This window comes from Electrophorus electricus, chromosome 8, assembly GCF_041902795.1.
Source record: "Electrophorus electricus isolate QZ-2024a chromosome 8, ASM4190279v1, whole genome shotgun sequence".
Taxonomy (NCBI): domain Eukaryota; kingdom Metazoa; phylum Chordata; class Actinopteri; order Gymnotiformes; family Gymnotidae; genus Electrophorus; species Electrophorus electricus.
In genome coordinates, this window is record NC_137504.1 from 3,270,045 (window position 1) to 3,291,072 (window position 21,028).

At 48.3% G+C, this 21,028-nt stretch overlaps 1 protein-coding gene across 9 annotated transcripts in view; it reads left to right on the top strand.

Annotated features, from left to right (window-relative positions):
- The window catches only part of ctif (CBP80/20-dependent translation initiation factor), a 61,550-nt gene that overhangs the window by 28,523 nt on the left and 11,999 nt on the right, over nt 1-21,028 (top strand). For 3 of the 9 annotated variants that reach the window (XM_081718781.1, XM_035527026.2, XM_081718782.1), the window contains exons 7-11: nt 2,756-2,832; nt 10,064-10,132; nt 14,754-15,237; nt 15,933-16,232; nt 20,605-20,769. In XM_081718781.1, the coding sequence (XP_081574907.1) occupies nt 2,756-2,832; nt 10,064-10,132; nt 14,754-15,237; nt 15,933-16,232; nt 20,605-20,769 (1,095 nt within the window). Of the gene's footprint in view, nt 1-2,755; nt 2,993-10,063; nt 10,133-14,753; nt 15,238-15,932; nt 16,233-20,604; nt 20,770-21,028 lie in introns of all 9 variants that reach the window. The other 6 variants (XM_035527027.2, XM_081718783.1, XM_081718785.1 and 3 more) reach the window with 5 other exon arrangements.

The following is a 21,028-nucleotide window of genomic DNA, read 5'->3' on the forward strand; positions in this document are numbered from 1 at the left end:
AGCCCTGCAATTGGCCAATCAGAGCTCAGATGAAGCTGTGCAGTTAGCCAATCCCAGCTCAGGCGGAGCCCTGCACTTGGCCAATCAAAGCTCAGCTGGAGTCATGCAGTTGGCCAGTCAGAACTCATCTGAAGCCCTGCAGTTGGCCAATCGGAGCACAGATGAAGCCCTGCAATTGGCCAATCGGGGTGCAGATGAATCCATGTAGTTGGCCAATCCCAGCTCAGCTGCTTCTCTGCCTTGCAGAGTCATGTGGGTAAGTAATATTTTACTTGGGTGGAAGTGTTCCTTAATGTGAAAAGAGGGGTTGGCAGGCTTTTGAGAGGTTCCTCGTGTTTCTGACCTCTTCCCTGCGTGAACTCTACCCTTCTGTCCTTTTTTTTAATTTATTTTTTTTATTTTTTTAGATTTTTAATTTATTTGTTTTTAGCATTTTCCATTACATTTCACTGGTCAATAAAGCTTATCCTTCACTTTCATAGTGGATTTTCAGTTTCATAACTCACCAGCATGTTTTTTGCCAAAACAACGAGTGTAATGAAGCAGCGCATTAATAGGTTATGGTTAGTGTCGTTCTGCATCAACATTTGGTACGCATGACACGTTTAGCAGTAAGCCAAAACTGTCATGAAAAAGAAAGCGTCCTGTGGTATGAAATGCACAGCTCCGACACGCATGATTCCAGATCGACTCTCCTCTGACCTCATCATTACCTCACTCTTTAACCGCCATTCGGGGCAGGGTGGAGTGCATGAGTCACTCATTAAAGGCAGACTCCAGGGTGACCTCTGACCCCAGGAATGTGGCGCTGTACGTGCATTTCCTGTGAGCGTCGCTCCCCCTCCACTGTCATGTCAGCACCCTGGTCAGAGGGTCAGAGGTCATAACCTCTCTGCGTCATCACAGAGATGTTGTAGTAGTTTTGTTTACCGTTTTCGTTATCAGTGTTGTATCTAATAGTAATAGCACATTGTCATCACCACTATATTTTCATGCATTTTCAGCAAAGCTTACTTTTGTCGATAGCTCTGTGGACTGTGGACCCTAATGTCATGCATGAGCGTATTGTATATGGCTGTGTTCTCCAGGCTTGTGCAGAGAGGGCATCGTGGTTGCAGTAGTGCGGCCCTCTGCCTCAGTAAACATGGGCATGTTCTGGAGTTCTGAAACTCAGGCGTGTGAGGCAGATTCTCATCTGGACTCCATCAGTGAGCAGGATTAGGGCTAATGATCTCCTCCAGGAAAACAACAGTAGCTGAACATGCGACTCCGGCCGCTCCCTCCCACACCTTCCTCCTCTCCTCTCCCTCGCTCCTCTCTCCTGACTTCTCTCTTGCTCTTCTAATTCCCCTCTGGTGTTGAACTGTACCAAATGACTGCAAGTCCAACAGCAAATGTCCTCCCAGGGTGCAGGGGAAACGGTCCCTTTTCACGTTCACGTTTAGGGTGGCCATTTTGAAGTGATACTCCACATGGTTTCTGTTAACAAAACATTTGTTCCTGAGTCTTCACTCTGACTGCTCTGTTGTGCTGAATTCTTTGTGTACAGGTTTGGAACCTTGTAGGTTTTTATTCTCTTGAGTCATTTAAGCATTTTGGTGGGGTTTTCTTTGCCGTTTTGCTCTTTTTTGTCGTTTCTCGCTGGCTGTGTTTGGTTGGAAGGGTCTTTGTATCCCCTTTGGCCTCATTGGCGTGCGGGGGTGGGGTTTAGTGTCAAAAGCGCTTATTACCGTGCCGACGAGGAAAAACAGCCTGTTACACGAGTCTGCCTCCACATCTGTGTCCAATCAGAAGGAGCCAATCAGCATTCAGCGGTTTGGCTGCAGTAACTCAGTAAGACAGAGAGAGAGAGAGGGGGAAAAAAAAATCACAGAGGAGAAATGGGGTGGGTGTGTGTGTTTGTGTATTTGGTGGTGTGTGTGTGGGTGTGGGTGTGTTTGTTTGTTTGTTTGTGTGTTCTTTGTGTCTGTGTATTTGGTGTGTGTGTGTGTGTGGGTGTGTGTGTGTGGGTGGGTGGGTGGGTGGGTGGGGGTGTGTGTCACTTTGCCAGGAAACACCCACTGGCTGTTTCACATCACATACTTCCAGTGCCACTCAAGCTTAGGAAACACTCTGTTCTGTTGATGAGTTTTCTGGAGTTTGGTGGCACCAGTCTCCACTTCAGCTCTGATCAATAGCCTTTAACACCCATACACACTTCAGAGGAGACACATATACACACACACGCACACACACACACACACACCTACCTGAATGTATGTACCAAACATGCTTACACATTTCCTTAACACGTGTGGGCACTGGTGCAGGCTAAAGCGCACACACCAACTCCCACATGCACGCCCCTACTGAGCCAACAACCACTTCCTCCTCTCGACTGGTGTTTGCTGACGGGTGTCCATGGTAACCTAGTGGAACCGGTGTGCAGCTTGTTGGCGCCTGATGGGTGGAGCCGTGCCAGGCGTGTCTGGCTGCTGGTGAGGCTGGCAGAGCTGGGCCTCAGAGGGTTCCTGCCTGCCACCCTTTCCCGGGGGATCTGATGAAGGGGCACGAAGTGGCGTGGCTGGCCGTTTTAAGGCTCGCAGTTTTAAGCAGGAACAGGCCGGCGTGGCGAGACGTTCCGGGTATGAAAGGCACGCACCCACCGTGTGAACGTTGGCCGCTCTGGTCTCTGATAAAATGTGACCTACTTTATGCAGCCTAACTGAAGCTCTCTCTCTCTCTCTCTCTCTCTCTCTCTCTCTCTCTCTCGCAGATATTTCCGCCATTGCCTAACGAAGCTGAAATCGCAACCACCAAAAAGCTTTTCCGTAGACGCCGAAGTGACCGGCGGTAAGTCGCCATCTTCCTGCCACCAGAGTGCTGGAGAACATCACCTCCAGCTCAAGTGTCACTACGCCGTGGAGAGAGAGCGTTCCTCACACACTCTCTCACACACTCTCCCACGACACCAGCCGAAAACGTCAAAAACAGGAACGTTGGCATTCATCTGGTAAAAGAAGGAAAAGGAAATGCATCAAACACAGCGCACACACACACGCGTGCACTTTTCCCAAGAGCTCTTGTTTAATATTGAGCTTGGAGTGGGAGGTTTCTTGACCTTGTCAGACTTGTGACACGACGCTCTCTGCAATCTGCAACTTGTGCAGTTCAGCATATCTGGAAGTGTCTAACTTGCATTTCCTACATAATCTGCACCTTTTCATCTGCAAATAAGACTTTCTTTTTTTTTTCTACTTGACATCACTGGAAAGTTCTTGGTTGCAATTTGCTGTTGCTAAGTAACGGCTTAAAAAGAAAATATTGTGGTCTCTGTATGAGGGGAAGGTTAGAGAGGAGCATGCCCCATTGGGTTTCAGTCTTTCTTCATGCAAACAGTGGTTGCATCCTTCCATGTGCTCCACATGTCTGTCCTCCACTGGCCAGGCTTTAGAGGGTGGTAGATCTGCCCTTGTCTTCTGACACTGTGTTTGTGTGTTGTTGTCGTCATCATAAATGATTACAAGCAGAACAATAATCATTATTATTATTATTGTCAGTGTAAAAAGTACAAATATAAAACCAAATGTTAAAGTAAACAAAAAATAAATAAATACATTGATAAAATAACCTTAAACAGAAGTGTAGGTATGTGAATCCAGACAGTCCGATGACTCCTTCCGGTTCCCAGAGCATGGATCATTTGTTGTAATGACTGAGCTGGCTGATGGGTGACAGATATTGTAAACTTTTGTTTGAAAATGATGGCACAAGCTAAGGGCTCAGATGAATCAAACAGGGTCTCCAAAAAGTCCTGCTTTGACTTGTATGCCATTACTAAAGGACACATAAAGCTGGGGTGACATCCGCAAACAAGCCTTTGTAAATAATGTGACAGCCCGCCACACCTTGGCCAAAGACATCCAGTCCACGCTCATATAGTCACTGACAACAGGGATGAGTACAGGAGTGGTAGCCGTTAATTGTGCACTGTGACACACAGACACCAGAGGCTTAAAAGCAGAAGCATTCATATGTCACCATAGTCCCCTGCCGATATAAAGCTCATAAATATTTGTTTCAGTGTTCATAACTAAAAGAGATGCGATAAGAAATGTACTTTAAGCTTAAGATCTGGTTAGTAAGTTTGGCACGTGTGTGTTTTAACAGAGAACTGTTCCCCCATCCTCATACCCAGCCGTCAGAGAGCACCTGTTCCACTCTAACGCCATTTACTCTCTGTAAATTACTGGTGATACTCATGAGAGAATAAAACATTTCCTCTTTTTTTTGGACTTAACTTGAGGTTCTGCAGGGATGTCTGAGTCCTTCAGTGCTGCAGACAGATGGGAAATCACAGGAGTCATTTACAGAGAAGTGGAAGCTAAAAATTTTTCAACTAATCAGTCAACCTTGCTGGTAAATACACAGAACATCTCAGCGAGGAGCTCATCCGAAACCCATTTACATTCTCAAGACTTTTAAAAGGCTTCCGTGCATGCTGGGCAAACCGATAGAGGACAGCCGTGGCACACCTGGTGATGGCGGACTGGCTGAAACGCGTCTGGCAGGTCGATTAAAAAGAGCAGCACTGTATTGATTTCTATCCAGAGAGCAAGCAGGAGTGAAACCTCCCAGAAAAGTATTTAAAATGTTCTCCTCCATTGTAGGAAAGGGAGGGGGGACCTGCAGTAGCCATTTCTGTTTGCTTTCTGTTCGTGTTACAACAGTAGACGTGTGCGTGTGCGTGTGTGTGTGTGTGTATGAGGTGAGAGACAGGGCCTGTGGGCATTCTTCATACTGGTGACTTACTGCAGTAAATCAGGGTCTATTCAGGGCAGACCTCAAACACACACTGCAGTCACGACCTTCAGAGAGAGAGCGAGGGCGGGGGGACACACGAGATTAAGGAGAGTGGAAGGTGGGGAGACGCATTCAGGAAGTCATATGGAAGGAGTGAGAGAAAGATTGTTGAGAGAGAAATGAGGAAGGTAAAAATAGAGAGGTGATGTAAACGAGCAGTGTGTATGAGAGGGACAGATATCGCGTGTATATGACCTGGACTTTTGTCTGTGGGTGTGTAGTAATAAATCCACCTGCCTAATATAGTGTAGGTTCCCTTCCATGCGGCCATAACAGCTCAGAGCCATCAAGACTCCCCAAGACCTCTGAAAGTGTCCTGTGGTATCTGGTACCAGGTCATTAGCAGCAGATCCGTTAAATTCCTTAAGGTGTGACGTGGATCAGGCTTGTTTTTCCAGGGTGCAATTTCCTGCTGAAAGAGGCCACTGCCATTAGGGGAACACCGTTGCCATGGCGATGGTGTGCTTGGTCTACAGCAATGTTTAGGTAGGTCTTGCATGTCAAAGTAACATCCACATGGACCCAAGGTTCCCCAGCAGAACACCACCCAGGGCATCACACCGCCTCCGCCGGGTTACCTTCTTCCCGTAGTGCGTTTCTGATCGTTTTTCAGTACCTTGTGCAACTTTAGCTGTCCGTTCCCCGCGCACATCAGTGAGCCTTGGGCGCCCTTGACCCTGGCCCCGGGTCACCAGTTGTCCTTCCTTGCAGCACGTTTGGTAGGTACTAACCGCACACCAGGAGCACACCACAGAATTCCGCTGTTGCGGAGACACTCCAGACAGTTGTCTAGCCATCATAACTCAGATCCGCACGTGACCATTTGCCCAGATCCGCACACGTGGCCATTTTTCCTGCATCTAGCATGTTAACTTCAACAATGGACCGTATGCTTCCTACCTAATAGGTGCCCCAGTCCTTTACTGGTGCCAGTGGGCTTAATTTTGTGACCAATCAGTGTGTGCACACTTTTTGTGTGTACATCTGTATGTGCAAGTGTGCGCTTACGTGAGTGTACATCTATGCACGCCTGTGTGTGTATACATTTTGAACAGACAGTAGTGTAAGTTTGCTCCACCTTTTGTGTAATCGATAAACACAAAAGACAATAGGTCACAGTCAGCTACAAAAGCGAAAAGCCTCTTTCGTGCTATTAAGCACAAATTAAACAGAATAATAAAGAATATTTGTTTGGAAGTTGTATTTCAGCAAGTCTAACCTGATGACATGTCATTGCCGGTTGCTCCGGTAATGTTTTCTGCTTTCGCCTTTAGATTCTGCTGAAAACCAGCAGGTATAAGAAACAAGCAGGCGGGTCTCTCTTTTTTATTTGTTTTTGCCTCCTGTGTGTCTTTTGCGTTCGCCATAGTGTGACCGACTCAGTCGGACGCCAACGAGCTCGAGCGAAGCTTGAAGCACGTGGCTAACCTGCTAACGGTTTACGGTTTCGCGTGGAACTGTCCACAGGTTGCCGCCTCTTCTCCGCGTGACTGCGTACGCCAACGTGTAAACGCGCGCGTTTGTGTGTCCTCGTATGCATGCGAGTGTCTCTTTCACTCGTTCTTCTTTCGACTTTCCCCTCTGTCCTTCACTTTCTCTCCTCCCCCCCCCCCCTTTCTTTCGCGCTTTATCCCTTTCTCTTCTCTCTGCTATCTCTCCCTCCTGGGCTCATTTCTCTGACAGAAGGCTTTCCAGCATGTTATTGCTGTGTACTGGCCACCCACAATGATTCGCTTCTGGCAAGGAGGACACTACGGTCTTGTTTGTTGGCATCTATTCTCTCTCTCTCTCCCCCATTCCACCCCATTCCTCCGCATCCTTCTGTCTTCCGTTTATCCCTCTGTTCTTGTCCCTACAGGTCTGACATTGGGCCTTGTTCCAGTCCTCTTGTGTCCTTCCGTCTCCTCCTGTCTGTCTCTCTTCAGCTTGGGTAATTCCAGACTGCAGCGCTGGGCACTCGAACCCCCGCTTTTCGCAGTAGGCTGCCTCAGTGGCTATAAACTGGAGCTTGGCATTTGACCCATCACACAGCCCTAATGCTGAGGGCCCTTCTAGAAAGCACTAGCAGAAAGGGCTCTTACAGTTCCTGCAGTCCGGTGATCACAGCGTAATTCCATATTGTGACTGGAGGCATTTGCCTGTTGCCTTTAGAAGATCCAGACAGTTTTCTGAATATTTTCTCTCTTCACCGGCACTTTATCGTAATGTTTGTTCAGCACGCTTTCAGAACTCTTCTGTTTAGCTCCGTATGCTTTTCAAAAACAAGGCCATACCTTATAATCTTTTCCTCTCCTCCAACTTATCATTTAAGGAGATATCAGATTGCCTCGTGTTTTCAAGCAGTGGGGAAACGCACACAAGTGTGTGTGTGTGTGTGTGTGTGCGCTTGCAAGCAAGAGGGAGAGAATTAGCACTTGTATCTCTGTATTCTGGGCAGATGTTTGACGTCCTAGAATGGCTGTGGGAGAATCTGTGTCTGCCGTGTCTGCTGGTGACAGTCTACCACCAGCAGTCTTTCAAACACAACTAACAAACCGCACCGCGCACACTTTCACATCATCTACTCGGTTAAAGCGCTAATTCCCTTATATGTGAATTCTTCTTCTTCTTTTTTAATGCCAGCTTGAGTCACAGTGGCTGGGTTTTGGAAAACTTGAGCAGTACAGCCCGAAATCTGTCTTCCTGTCGGCATGTCCCTCACGGTGTCCATGCAGCAGAGACGCACTCCATGGCTCCGCTGAAAGGCATGACGGAGGACCTTGGAGACCTCCACTCCCTGGGCATGTGGCCACACTGCAGCCTTTCTCGTCAGTCGAGTTGTTTGTGAAGGCCCGAAAGTGACCTCAAAACCGCCCTTCCAGGGTCAGCTGCAGTCTCGTGCTCGCTGTTTATATCAGCGATCAGGGGATTGGTTCCCAAAGTGGAATTTCTCCCAGTGTGAGGACAGCCTGGAAGCTGTGTGTCTCTTACCAGTCCTCCAGTTGCAAGGTCTTGACTGTCAGCTCAAGTTATCTGGATAAGTGGGAATTCCAGCGCTGGAATTAAGTTTATGGTTCGCGTCTCATTTTCGGGCAGGTCTTTCTGAATGATGGCGGGGGGGTCTTGTGTCCACCTGCCTTGTAATCAAATCCACTAAACCAGAAAGCGTACGACAGACGTCGGCGCTGGTAAGGTACATCACTCGCTGCCCCAAATGTTTGTGTTTTCCGGGTTTGCTTTTTTCTAAATCCTATTTAACATTCGTATTTCTGTACGTGTTTTGCGTTCACTGGATTTAGGTCTGAAATATGCACGTTGACAGATTCCTGGCACGTGTTCTGAGTCTGTTCCGTGTAGACTACAAAGGTCCAGGTGAGAATATTCATAACCTGTGTATGACGTCACGTCCTGTTTACCTCATGAAAATTAGAGGTATAAATTGAGATGGTATGAATGGCTGGGCTCAGCTCTGATACTCGTTCTAGTACTGGTACTGGTACGGATACTGGCACTCTACTTGTGCTGGTGTAGCAGAATGTACTGACCTCACTGGTAACGTGTGTGCAGAATGGAAGGATTTACACTATTGACATGTGTGTCTGTGTGTGTTTGTTATGTTTTAAAGCGTAAACTCTCAACGCGGGTGCTGTCCGAGCTTCTGTGTGCGTGCTCGTGGGGTGCAGCGGGGGGGCGTTATTTTGGCTAGAATTATTTCCATTTGTTAGACAGAGTAAATGTCTTGGTTAAAACACCCACTGAACTCTCATTAGAAACATCTGCGATGGGCAGGATAATTACAGCACGGCATTCACAATTTGGGGTTGTTACAGTGTTCTCTGTGCTGTTGCTGCTGCAGTAATGTTAAATGAATATTGCAGGGCCCAGTATTATGACAGCAATTTAAAAATGATATATTGTGCAGCCTTAATTGTTTTCATACAATCTACTCTTATTATGATACTAGTTTGTGTGCATTGGATACTAAATGATAGAATACTGTGTGTGTGTGTGTGTGTGTGTGTGTGTGTGTGTGTGGATGCTACATGCCTGCTGTTCAGACCACCTGTTTTAAATTTTTATGCCTGTCCTTATAACCACTAACCAAAAGAACCCTGCACACTTCCTGCATGCGTGCGCGCACACACATGCGCGTGCACGCATACACACTCACTCACTATGAGCGTGTAACAACAGATGGGCTAGTGGTAGAACATGACACACATAGATGTACACACACACACAGAGGCTCGTAACTCTAATTGAGGCGGCTTTGTATCTGTCGTTGTGTTTTACTGTGCTTGACTTGTTGAGGAGATGAGTGTTGAGACTCTGGGAGAGAAAGTTGGTGGAGTGGAGATGAGGGTGTGGAGCAGTTAGACAGGCATGCCTGGATATTAGTCTCTGCTTTGCTGCAAGGCCGTTGCTTTGAATTTAGTCCTCTCATGAACAGGTAAGCGTCAGCACTGCACTGATGTTACGGACCCTTACACACACACACACACACACAAATTTTTATTTTTTACCCATGGCATAATGTTACCATAGTGTATTGCAGCTGTTGAGTCCCATGGCCTGAGTCAAAATGAGGGGGGGGATTTCAAACCATGAGGAGAAATGTCCTCAGAACTGCAAAAGGGATCGACCTAGAGACTGTGGTTGTCACAGCAACACAGTTAGCATTCTGTGTGTCTCATCACATCTCTGCTCTGTAGCGTTTCGTAGTTGCCATGACATTCCATACATTTTACCCTGTAGGTTTCCAAACTGCACCTGACATGCCTCCTCATTGGCCTCACATGCCCCGTGTGTGATATGAAGGCTGTGGGGGCATCGCACAGAGAGGGCACGTTACGCTGAAGTGGCAGCGATTTCCTTCCAGCAGCACCTAGAGTCTGTCCTCTTGATTTTGTACCAGTAGATGCCACATTATTATTATTATTATTATTATTATTATTATTATTATTATTATTATTATTTGCCACAATTTTTCTTTTCCCCTCTCCTGGTCTGTTCTTATGCGCTCTCGCCCCGTCTCACTGAGTCTCGTGTTTCCGCCTCGTCTCGTTTTTGCCTCGTCCTGCCTCGCCTCACCTCTCCCTCCGTCGTTTGGCCCTTCCTGCCTCTTCCCTGCACTCCTCCCGTTTCTCCTGCGCTCGCTGTCCTCCTCGCCTCGCGTGGCTCAGTTTTGTCCCGTCCGTTGTCCATCCTTCGTTCACCCCCCTCCTCGCTCTCGTGCTTGTAGACCCGCCGGGCCTCCACAGGACCAGCTGACCGTGCTGCTGCCAGCCCAGGGAAGACGCCAGGTGTCCAGGTCAGTGTCTCCGCCGGTCCTGGTCCAGCACTCTTCGGTAGCCAGCTCCCCCTTCTTAGCCTGCCTGCAGCACGGGAAACAAACAAACAAAAACAGCAACACAACAAACAAACAGCAGCACTGACCTGAGGTTGCGGCGAATGAGCGGATGAGACGAGGGGGAGACGCTACTTCGGAGGTTTGGGACCGGGTCTTGTAAGGGTGGAGGGCACTAAGGAAACAGGAAGCTTGATTTGAGGATTTGAACTAGGAGCAGGCCCTGGACCGAGACCGAGCCGCTGACGTCCCAGCTGAAGGTACACTGTAATTAGTGTTCGCCTCCGCTGTCTGCACTCACCCAACGCTGCAGTCAGCGGTCGCTGGATCTGTAGTGGTAGCTGACACACGGTTCATGACGCACGGTTTCATGACACACAGTTCAAATGCTAAGCTAGTGTGCTCTACCTGTACTATGGACCTGTGTGCTGGACAGTTTCTTGAAAGTTCACCTGTATTTAAACTCATGTTTTGTTGGGTTTTTTTCTGAACCAACTTGAGCCAATGTTGAGATGTTTGGTTGTAGTTGTGTTTTGTGCTGGGTTTGTTCCGTAGACGGATACAAATGTTATCAGGAGAAAACACTTCAACACACAATTCACTCTGTGTTGCTACACACACTTCCACGCACACTTCACTTAGTGCTACTACACACACTTCCACACGCGTCACTCTGTGCTGCTACACACGCTTCCACACGCGTCACTCTGTGCTGCTACACACGCTTCCACACGCGTCACTCTGTGCTGCTACACACGCTTCCACACGCGTCACTCTGTGCTGCTACACACGCTTCCACACGCGTCACTCTGTGCTGCTACACACGCTTCCACACGCGTCACTCTGTGCTGCTACACACGCTTCCACACGCGTCACTCTGTGCTGCTACACACGCTTCTACACGCATCACTCTGTACTGCTACACACGCTTCCACACGCGTCACTCTGTGCTGCTACACACGCTTCCACACGCGTCACTCTGTGCTGCTACACACGCTTCCACACGCGTCACTCTGCACTAGAGAGGAGAAATGACAGCTCTGTCACATTTAGTTGTCAGTTTCGCATATTGAAGTAAGGTACTGTATAATGTACTGATTTCCTTTTGTGTTCGCTTTGTTCACCATTTGTTCTGTTTCTTGCTTCTTCTGAAATACTTTTACTTTGCTGTGTCTGTGGACCGTGTTCCTGTATATATCACAGAGTTTGTGAAGGACGGGGGGCTGTTTTCATGTCTTGGTAAACACACAGTTTCCATTTTGAGCAAAATTTGCCTATTCATTTCAGTTTTTTCGCTTTGGGTGTCTCACTCTTTTTGAGAGACATTCAAGGGCTTGCTGTTATGGTCTGTATCGTGTGTGTGTGTGTGCGCATGTTTTCCAAACATCGACATAAAACTACTTTATTTTATTCAAAGGTTAAATAAAGTTATTGGAATTTGTACAGTTTGTTTTTTGTGCTCTCGGCTCCATGGGACATGTTCCGTTGAATCAGAATGTCAGAGTTCAGTGTAGGACCTGGATCCGCTCAAAAGAGGCGCTAGCACACCCCCACCCCCCGTAAGAGAGCGCAGAAACCTTTTTATTTCATCTTTCTTTCCATTTCATTTTTAGGTATGATCCCTGTCCTTGGCTCAAGTTTGAGTTTCTTTTTAAACTTTTACTTTTTCAATTTTCTTTTTTGACCAAATATAATTATTTTACAGAACATCGTATATGCAGCGTACTTTTATGTCAAATTTATGAACAAAATGATTGTTTATGCAACATACTTTTATGTTTGAAGTCTTAAATGTACCCATATTTCATTTACAATGTATTTTGTCTAAATGCGTGACAGCTATGTGTGTTTCATTTAATTAATATTGAGATTTAATAACAACACAAAAAAAAATTTGACATTGTACCATAACATGACTTTAAATGCTTATGATATAATAATTAGAAGAAAATGTATACTACCACTCAGCCGTAAAACAGGATCGTTGAAATGAGTGCTGTGTGTTGGGCTCATGGATGTGCAGACTAGGCCTGCTTCCTGCCAGTCTGGGGACTTGTGTATCACAGTTTTGACTCTCAGTGTTTAATATCAAATCTACATGGATGATCATTTCAGAAATGAGGTTCAGGTTGAGCAGAAGCTTCACTGACGGTATGAGCTATCCCTTCCTACCTCCAAGTCCCGCCCCCTTCCACCGGCCTCTGTGGTGAAATACCACCACCGCCGGCCAAGGTCAGACTGGTTTTTGGTGGCTTGCGCTGGTTATTTTTGCCGAAGCCGGTCGCGCTTGCGTGTAGTCTCACGCGGCTGTGGCTCCGTGCGCTCGCAGTGGGATGCCTGCATTTGTGTTAGATGTTCTCTGCTGTCGTCAGGCCATGATGGGTTAAGGGTCGTAAAAGAAGAAAATGTCACGGTCAGAGTCTGGACATCTTATTTTCAGGATGCCGTTCGGAGCCATTGCGTGTGCGTGCGCGCGCCGGTGTTTTTGTCTTTTATGAGCGTGGAATACCTGTGACGACCGGGCTGCAGCGGTTACGAGTGTTACTGCGCTCTCTGGTTTCCTCTCCTTTCCTTTGATCTGCTCCCCTGCGCTGGTGTGGACTCCCAACACGATGGTATCCCAGTGGCCACTCAGTCTGGCACTGACCCACCGACCCCCAGAGTTTGGACTCAGTCCAGCTCACCCTCGCGCAAACGCTCCCAGCTCTTATTTTAGTGATGGCCTTTATGTTGGATGAAGGCGTCACCTTAACCACAGTGTGCTAATGATAATGACACGCCGATTATTCTCGTTTAAAATGGGTGTGGCAATGAACCACGTTTGCACGGTGAACCAAACATGCTGACAGGAGTTTGCAAGTCCTGTTGATTTATTCTCTCTCCCACTCTGTTTTTCTTTTCACTCTGTTTCTCTCTCTCTCTCTCTCTCTCTGTCTCTCACTCTGTTTGTCTGTGTGTCCACTTCTGTCCACGCTCAACCTCCTGCTCTTTCAACCCTCTGACCTTTAAGGCAGTCTGGAGGTGGGTTCAGTGGTCTGATGTCTACAGAGGCAGTTTGACTGTGACATCCCCCCCCCAGACATGCTGGCTGGCTGCCTCCAGCTGATCCAGCAGAAAGCTGAGGTGGTGTAAAAATAGCCTGGAGGAATATAGGTCGCAGGACGCAGGACCTCCCGTGGCGGCGCTCCGAGCGTGGGACACAGGGAGGTGAAGGCCGGGCGGAGAAGGGCAGACACAGCTGCTCGTTTCCCAGAGCGGAGTGTGCCGTAGGGCAGAGGCGCTCATCCAGCTTCCCCTTCAGCTCGGGTGTAAAATGTCCATGATCTACCACCCCAGAGGCAGTGAGGCTGACAGTCCTTCCAGAGCAGAGGCCTGGGACAAGATCGGCCGCCTCTGTAAAGCTCTGAGCTTTAGGGGGAATGGAATGAACCTGCTAAAATATTATTACTTATCAAAGGCTTTTCGGCTAAGAAATGTTTAACTAATTCAATTGAGTTTAATTGAATATGTACAGAGCTTTATTTTCTTTTAATTATAGCGCTGTCAGAAATCAGGTCCCGTTGAAATGTGTTTTTCTCTCTTGTGTTCCTACTCCTAGCATTTGCCTGTTCTCGTCACGAGAGCTAGAGAAAGCTGCTTCTTTTGGATTGCATTCACAAGCCAACACACGTGCCACTCCTAGTCACGTTTTAGCAAACAAACTCGCTTTTCGGCCCCGTCACTGAGCCATCTCCCCACGCAGCGAAGGGGAGCATTTAAAAAGATTTAATACTGAAATTAACCTCCGCTTAACACCGTAACATTTGCAGCGACGCGTTTTGTGGGTCTGCTGTAAGTGCGATACTTGGTCTTTTGCTGTGCTGCATGTCGTGTGTCAACTATTTCAAGTGCAGTTAACTTTTGGGTGTCGATCTGAACACGCAGTACCGGTTGCTCCACTGAACTGTGGTGCTGCGTTTGCAGTGCATGTGTGCGTGCTTTTAGGTTTTGTACGTGCTGAACTCCTCACAATTGCTTAATCAAATCACACAAGACTCTGAAAACGATGGCAAACTCATCAACGGTGGAAGTGTTTTAGCCTGCTGATGCACCATCCCTTACCAGTAGAGAGGCTTTCCTGTGAAGTGTTTAGCCTGTGCTCAACACCCTTCCTGCCTCCCACTCACGGGCCCAATCCCATGTCATCCCTTACCCCACCCCCTCGTTTGGCAAGCTCACACCTACCGCTGGGGGGTCTTGTTGGGATAGAGGGGTAGGTTGAAGTGTTGGGACTACACGGCCTTCGTTCACACCGAGGGGCAAAAACAACATTCAGTAACAAGGCGTAGGGGTAAAAATAAGAAATGAGATTTAGCCCCCCCCCAAACACACACACACACACAGAAAAAGAAGAAATAGGAATGGCAACTGATACATGCAGGCACAAATCAACAGTCACAGGAAGCGGGTGGGGAGTGTGGCAGGCTTATATGTGTCTAACTCTCCAGAGAGCTAAACAGATGTGTTTTGGTGTGTGTGTATGTGTTCAGATGCCAAGCCCACACTGTGCCCATCTTACCCGCTGCCACTCCTGCATCTCTTACAGGAGACAGCAGCGCCCCCCAGGGGGTGGAGGCGGAGGGGGCAAACCCCACACTCCTCCACACCACCATCAACAGCAACCACATTCCCAGCAACAGCAGCAGCCACAGATGACCAATCAAACGCAACAGTTCAGCGCCGACCACCAATCGGACGGCACTAATGCCAAGTACGGTGGGCGGGGCCACCATGGCGGGCAGCCGAGCCGGGGCCCTCCCCACCACTGCTACAGCCAGAACCGTCGCTGGTACCAGCTCCAGAAACAGCAGACCAACAGCGTGTGCCAGGCCCCTGGTCCCGGAGACAGGGGCCCCCCACGCACCTCTAAAGAGGCGGAGGGCGGGAGATCGGGCGAGCAGGAACCTGCGACAGACCGGCCAAAAGAGGCGGCGAGAGGAGACGATGCCAGGAAGGTGGGGAAAGAGGGAGGGAGAGTGAACCTGCTGCAGTCCTCCAAAGAGAGACTGAGGAGAAGATTGAAGGAGAAGGTGACTGGGTTTAGAGGGCAACACCGCACGCACACACACAAACTCGGTCATGTTCCTCAAACCTTTCCTGAACATTTTTTGCGTTATGCTGTGGAAAGAGCCCACTGTTCTTAGGGAATACCATTGCCATGAAGGGGAGAACTTGGTCTGAAACAGTATTTAGGTGTCAAAGTAGCATGCACATGAATGCCGGGACATTGGGTTTCCCAGCAACACTTTACCCAGAGCATCACACCTCCTCCCATAATGCATCTGCACCGTTCTGTACTAGCCAACATTGTTTTTTAGCTTGTGCAACTGCCTTGGGCGCCCTTGACCCTGGCCCCGGGTCACCAGTTGTCCTTCCTTGCAGCACGTTTGGTAGGTACTAACCGCACACCAGGAGCACACCACAGAATTCCGCTGTTGCGGAGACACTCCAGACAGTTGTCTAGCCATCATAACTCGGCCCTTGTCAAAGTTGCTCAGATTCGTGCACACGACCATTTTTCCTGCTTCTAGCATGTCACAGCTGACCATGTGCTTCCTTCATAATATGTCTCCCAGTCCTATACTTATGCCAGTACAATGAGACGGTCAGTGGTATTCAGTTCACCTGTTCGTGGGCTCTGTGTGTGTGTGTGTGTGTGTGTGTGTGTGTGTGTGTAAAGAGAGAGAGATGTAAAGTAAAGAGTTCAACTCTGCGACCCTGGCAGGAGGAGGTACCCATGGTGATGATGGGACCTCAGCGTAACCGGATGGAGAAGCTTCTGGAGCTTCTCAACAGCATGAGGAGCAACAGCAGTGGTGCGGAGGACCAGCTCAGCTCCTTCATGGAGGAGGCGCAGAACTCCGCCGACTCGGAGGAGACGCTCGGCGAGATCGTGCAGACGATATACCGCAAGGCCGTGAGCGACCGGGGCTTCGCCGCCACTGCTGCCAAACTCTGCGACAAGATGGCACTCTTCATGGTGGAGGGGACCAAGTTCCGCTCGCTGCTGCTCAACATGCTACAGGTGCGTCACCATAGGGTTGACCTGGGGATGGGCTTGAGGTTAGGTTGAGGATTAGGATTAGGAAGGAGATGAGAGTTAGGGTTAAAGGGTGAGGATGAGGGTCAGGGTTAAAGGGTCAGGGTTAGGCCGGGGCTGATATCACCTCAATCCAGTACCACAGAAATGATCAATCCCACCTACCACACCACCATGAGACATGTTTGTTCTTCCCTCTCCGAAGGTACTATCCCTGTGTGTGTGTGTGTGTGTGTGTGTGTGTGTGTGTGTGTGTGTGTGTGAACCGCAGTGTTTGTTGATCACACCTTGCGCTACGTGACGTGTATGTAACACGTTATCTTCATCTGGACTTCAAAGACTTGCGTTGCATCCAAAACCCAGCGGAAGGATGAAGGTAGCAGCAGCGTTAGCGTGAGATCTGCGCAGGCAGGGTCCGTGCAGAGAGGGAGAGATTCAGGTGTAGGCATGCAAGCCATGGCCACTGTAAACACCTGTTATTGGCCATGCTTTCTGCCTCTCAAACACAGAGTCTGTTAAGGACTGTAGGGTGTGTGATGTGCAGTGTTTGTTAAGGACTGTAGTGTGTTTATAAATGAATAATGTTTATAAAAGAATAATAACAGGACCTTGTATTGTTTACCCATCAGTTCCCAGGTGAAAGCCATTAGGATGGTGTGACCTTCCTGTATCTCTCACGTGGGTTTTATAGAGGTTCGAGCTGTGTTTCATGCGTTGCAGGCTGTCCGTGCGTAGACCCACGTGCTGTAGGTGCTGTGAGGTCCTGTCAGACACCCGCACGTGCATGCGCACGGCCTCTCTCTGTCTGTTTCTCTCAGCCTTTCTCCTGTCGTTCTCTCACCCGTCTCCGTGGCGACACCACCCTCTGCTCTGGCGCTCCTGCAGTCTTTCCGGCAGACGTCTGTCTCACTGGGGTTCCTGCCTGGCTGGCGTGCAGCATAAAATGTCTTCCCACCTGCCACGCTGCCACACTCCTACTAGCTTTAAGTTCCCTTTTTCTTCTTTTTGCCTGCAGAGTCTCGCTTGCTCTCGGTCTCTCTCTCTCTCTCTCTTTCTCTCCCTCTATCACCCTCTCTCTCCTCCTCTCTCTATCCCCTCCCTCTGTTTCTCACACTATCTCCCTCTCTCCCTTCTCTCTCACACATTCTCTGTGTGTGTGTGTGTGTGTGTGTGTGTGTGTGTGTGTGTGTGTGCCAATTTCAGCTGTGATGCATCTGGAATTTTTCATTTCCTTACGCGTCATTTGCCACAGCGGTGGGGCTCTTGGCCGTGCTGCACACACTCGGGGCCTACTACCGTCTAACCCTGGTGTAAGAACAGGGAGCACGACTACCAGCTCCGCTTCCTGTGCGAGTCCCTTTACGCCAGACAGCACAAGCACAAAGCTGCAAGCACAAGGATGTCATCCCTGTAATTTAGGCAGTCGTATGTGTCAGTAACAGGTCAGCTCATTACTTGGGAAGTGGATTCACAGGACAACGCTGCCTCTCGGCGTCTTACCCCTCTCTCTCTAAAGCCTCTTAACTCGCCCCACCCGCCCCTCTCTCGGGCCCTGCTTTGTTGGATCTGTGGGGGAGGGGGAGACGCAGGGGCGCAGCCGTCGTCCCGGTACGTTCTAGAACCCGCGAGCCGCGATGTGTTCCTTGCTTCCCTGCTTCCTGCTGTGTGTGAGCTCGTGATGGGTCTCCGAGGGCTTGGCACAGGTGCGAAGCAGAAGGCTGGTCTCCTCCAGACTGCAGGACACGCCGCTCTCTGTCGGCTTTCGTGAGCTGCTTGGCGTTCGTACGGGTTTTCTTTTTCTGTCAGGTTTGTTGGGATGTGTGTTGTGTACACACAGCTCCAGTGTTTTGTTTCAACAGGCTTTCAACTTTTCTACTGCAAGTGGAATAAAAACTACAATAACAAACTAAGAAATGTAAATAATAGATCAATAAATAAATAAATATTTGAAAGGCTTAAAAACTTGAATTCATGGCGCTGAAATACTTCTGTGAACGTCTGATTACAGAGAGAGCTTAGTATGGATAATATCCAAAAGATGTATTATTATTTTTATTGTCGTCGTCGTCGTCGTCGTCGTCATCATCATCATCATTCTGTTGCTTCCTGTCTCTTCCTCCTCGCATTTACCCATCCCCCTCCGTCTGTCTCAGTCTGTCTGTGGCGGAGCAGGTGTCTGTTCTGTGGTCTGGTAGTTAGGTGCTAAACGTCTTGTGTTTTTTGGGAAGTGAGTGTGAGGCGTGTTTCACACCGTAGCTTCTCGCCATTGCTGTTCTTCCTGTATCTACCCTTCAGCTGAGGTCCCACTTCCTGCTTTCTCTGGGGTTTGTGTACACACGCGTTCTCTCTCTGTCTGTCAGGTTCTCTCTCACATCTTTCTCTCTCTCTCTCACTTTTTCTTCGTCTCTCACTTTCTTTCTCACCGTCTGTCTCCTTTCCTCTTTTACCCTCGCTATATTTGTTGTATAAGCTCAGTCATGACCAAGCCTAAGCCTTCCTCAGACGCGTCAGACAGTCGGATCTAAAGCGCAACTGTTACTGAGAAGAAGAGGCTCGTGAGGACCGCACAGGGTAGCCCGAATGTCAGCTCACTGCCCCACGTTCTAGCTGCTTTACTGTTTTCCACGTCTTCACCGTTCCCTTGTTTTTAACGGCGTAATAATTTTTCGCCCTGTGAACTCAGAATATCTGCCCATTTCTGATCACACTTCCTTCCTTTCTCATCACGTTATTCTCCTACTTTTATTACTTTTCCATATAGAGATTTAAATTGGATTAGGCGGCTTGAATTTTAATTCATTGTTTTGGCTAAATTAATGAAATGATAAATTATTAAAATAATTTAAAGATAGATAATCTATTATTTTAATTATTGCTTCATTTAACAATTTATTTTCAGATGAAACCTACACTAGATCATATTACATTTTCACGTTGGATTTGACATGTTATTCAGCATATTTATTTGTCTGTGTAGCCCCATTTTTGTAAAGTGGTCAGATCACCAAAAACATTGCATTCATTATAGTAACAATGAGTGATTTTGAAACTCAAAGCAATAGGAATGTCGATAAGAATCTCACTTTGTTATTTATGCTATTACCACCAGCAGACTACGGTTCAGACTGAAGAAGCTGCTATAAGCGGATCATATCGTATTCGATAGGCTGATTCTAGTTCAGTAGCCACGTGTAAATGACGACAAACGCGTGACAATCAGACATCTCGCTATATCCGAGTCAATTCAGAATTGGGTTGGTGCTGAAAGAGTAACTTTGGGGTGCAGACTTTTATTCAGGGTAAACTACACACACCATAACATTATCAGACTGTAGGCTACACTATGCCATCGCGTCAGAGTGCATCTCTCGCTTTTTGTTTTTGTTGTCTAGTCTAGGATCTGCTGTGTGTTCTGTAAGCCAGACAGTGGTTGAGGCTGGATAGCCACACTTCTCCGGTTTGTCATGCTTGTCTACAACCGCACCACAACAAATGCTAGACAAAAATGACATCATAGCCATTGAGAGACTGAGCACGCACCATGATCAACTGCTGAAGGAGAACAGAACAGCGTGCTGTCCGTATATACGCCGCACACCCAACTCTCTACGTACATGCCCACTTACGACTAACTCTCAGTACACCCTGGTAGCAGCAAGAGAGATGCAGACAATATAGGTGTGTGTGCGCGTGCACACGCGTGTGTTTGATAGTGTGTGAACCTGTTTTTTGTTTAACTTCCTGAGCCTGTGATGGTGTCTGGGTTTCGTGTTAGATTGCACACTGCAGAATTACTTCCCCATGTCGTCGTTGTGCACGACGTCCATGTCTTCACGTTACAGTGGCCCTGCGCACCCGGGTCACTCTAGAATCAGGGGCTTTTAGAAAGTTCTAGAACTGGAGCTGATTTTATAGTGTTGAATGCTGAGTCCATTCTTTGGTGTGTTGACGTTTACGGTGGTTTGGTCGATAGTGTAGGGTCAGAAAAAATGTTTGTATTTCTTCGTGGAAAGTGTCCCTGCACCAAGCCCTGTGCTTGTTTTTGTGGGGGTAAAGGTAAACATGTGATTGATTGTATATGTATTTATTCAAACTCAAATGGGTTATATATGTATGCTGTCAAATATGGCATTTTTGACATATTTGACAGCATACAAAAACATGTCAAACATGTCATATGCTTACACGTGTACTGAACAGACACCTACACCTTACTATGGTATACCACTATTAAACTCTTCACCCTGTACTCTCTCTCTCTCTCTCCCCCCACATCTCTCCTTCCTTCCTCCCTCACTCTTTCTCTCACACTCTCTCTCTCTCTCTCTCTCTCTCTCTCGCTCTCTCCCTTCCTCAGAGAGACTTCACCCGTCGGGCGGAGCTGCAGCGGACAGACGTGGAGTGCTGGCTGGGCTTCATCACGTTCCTGTGTGAGGTGTTTGGCACCATGAGGAGCAGCATGGGAGAGCCCTTCCGTGTGCTCGTGGGCCCCATCTACACCTGCCTGAGAGAGGTGCACTCAGTACGGACACGCACACATGCACACACGCAGGCTCTCTGTGCCATGACACCAGGCCCGCTGGACTATCCTGGACTGTGACACCTCACTCTTAAAGCCATCCATATTCGAGCGTAATAACGGAACCGTGGTCCCAGAAAGCACCGGGAAGGTGCAGCGTAGGAGAGCTTGGCCCCGTCCATCCAGACCCACCGCCCTATCTACTCAACCCCGCCCCGCCCCGTCTGCCATACCGTCTGCGTGGACCATGTAGCTCTCTCCA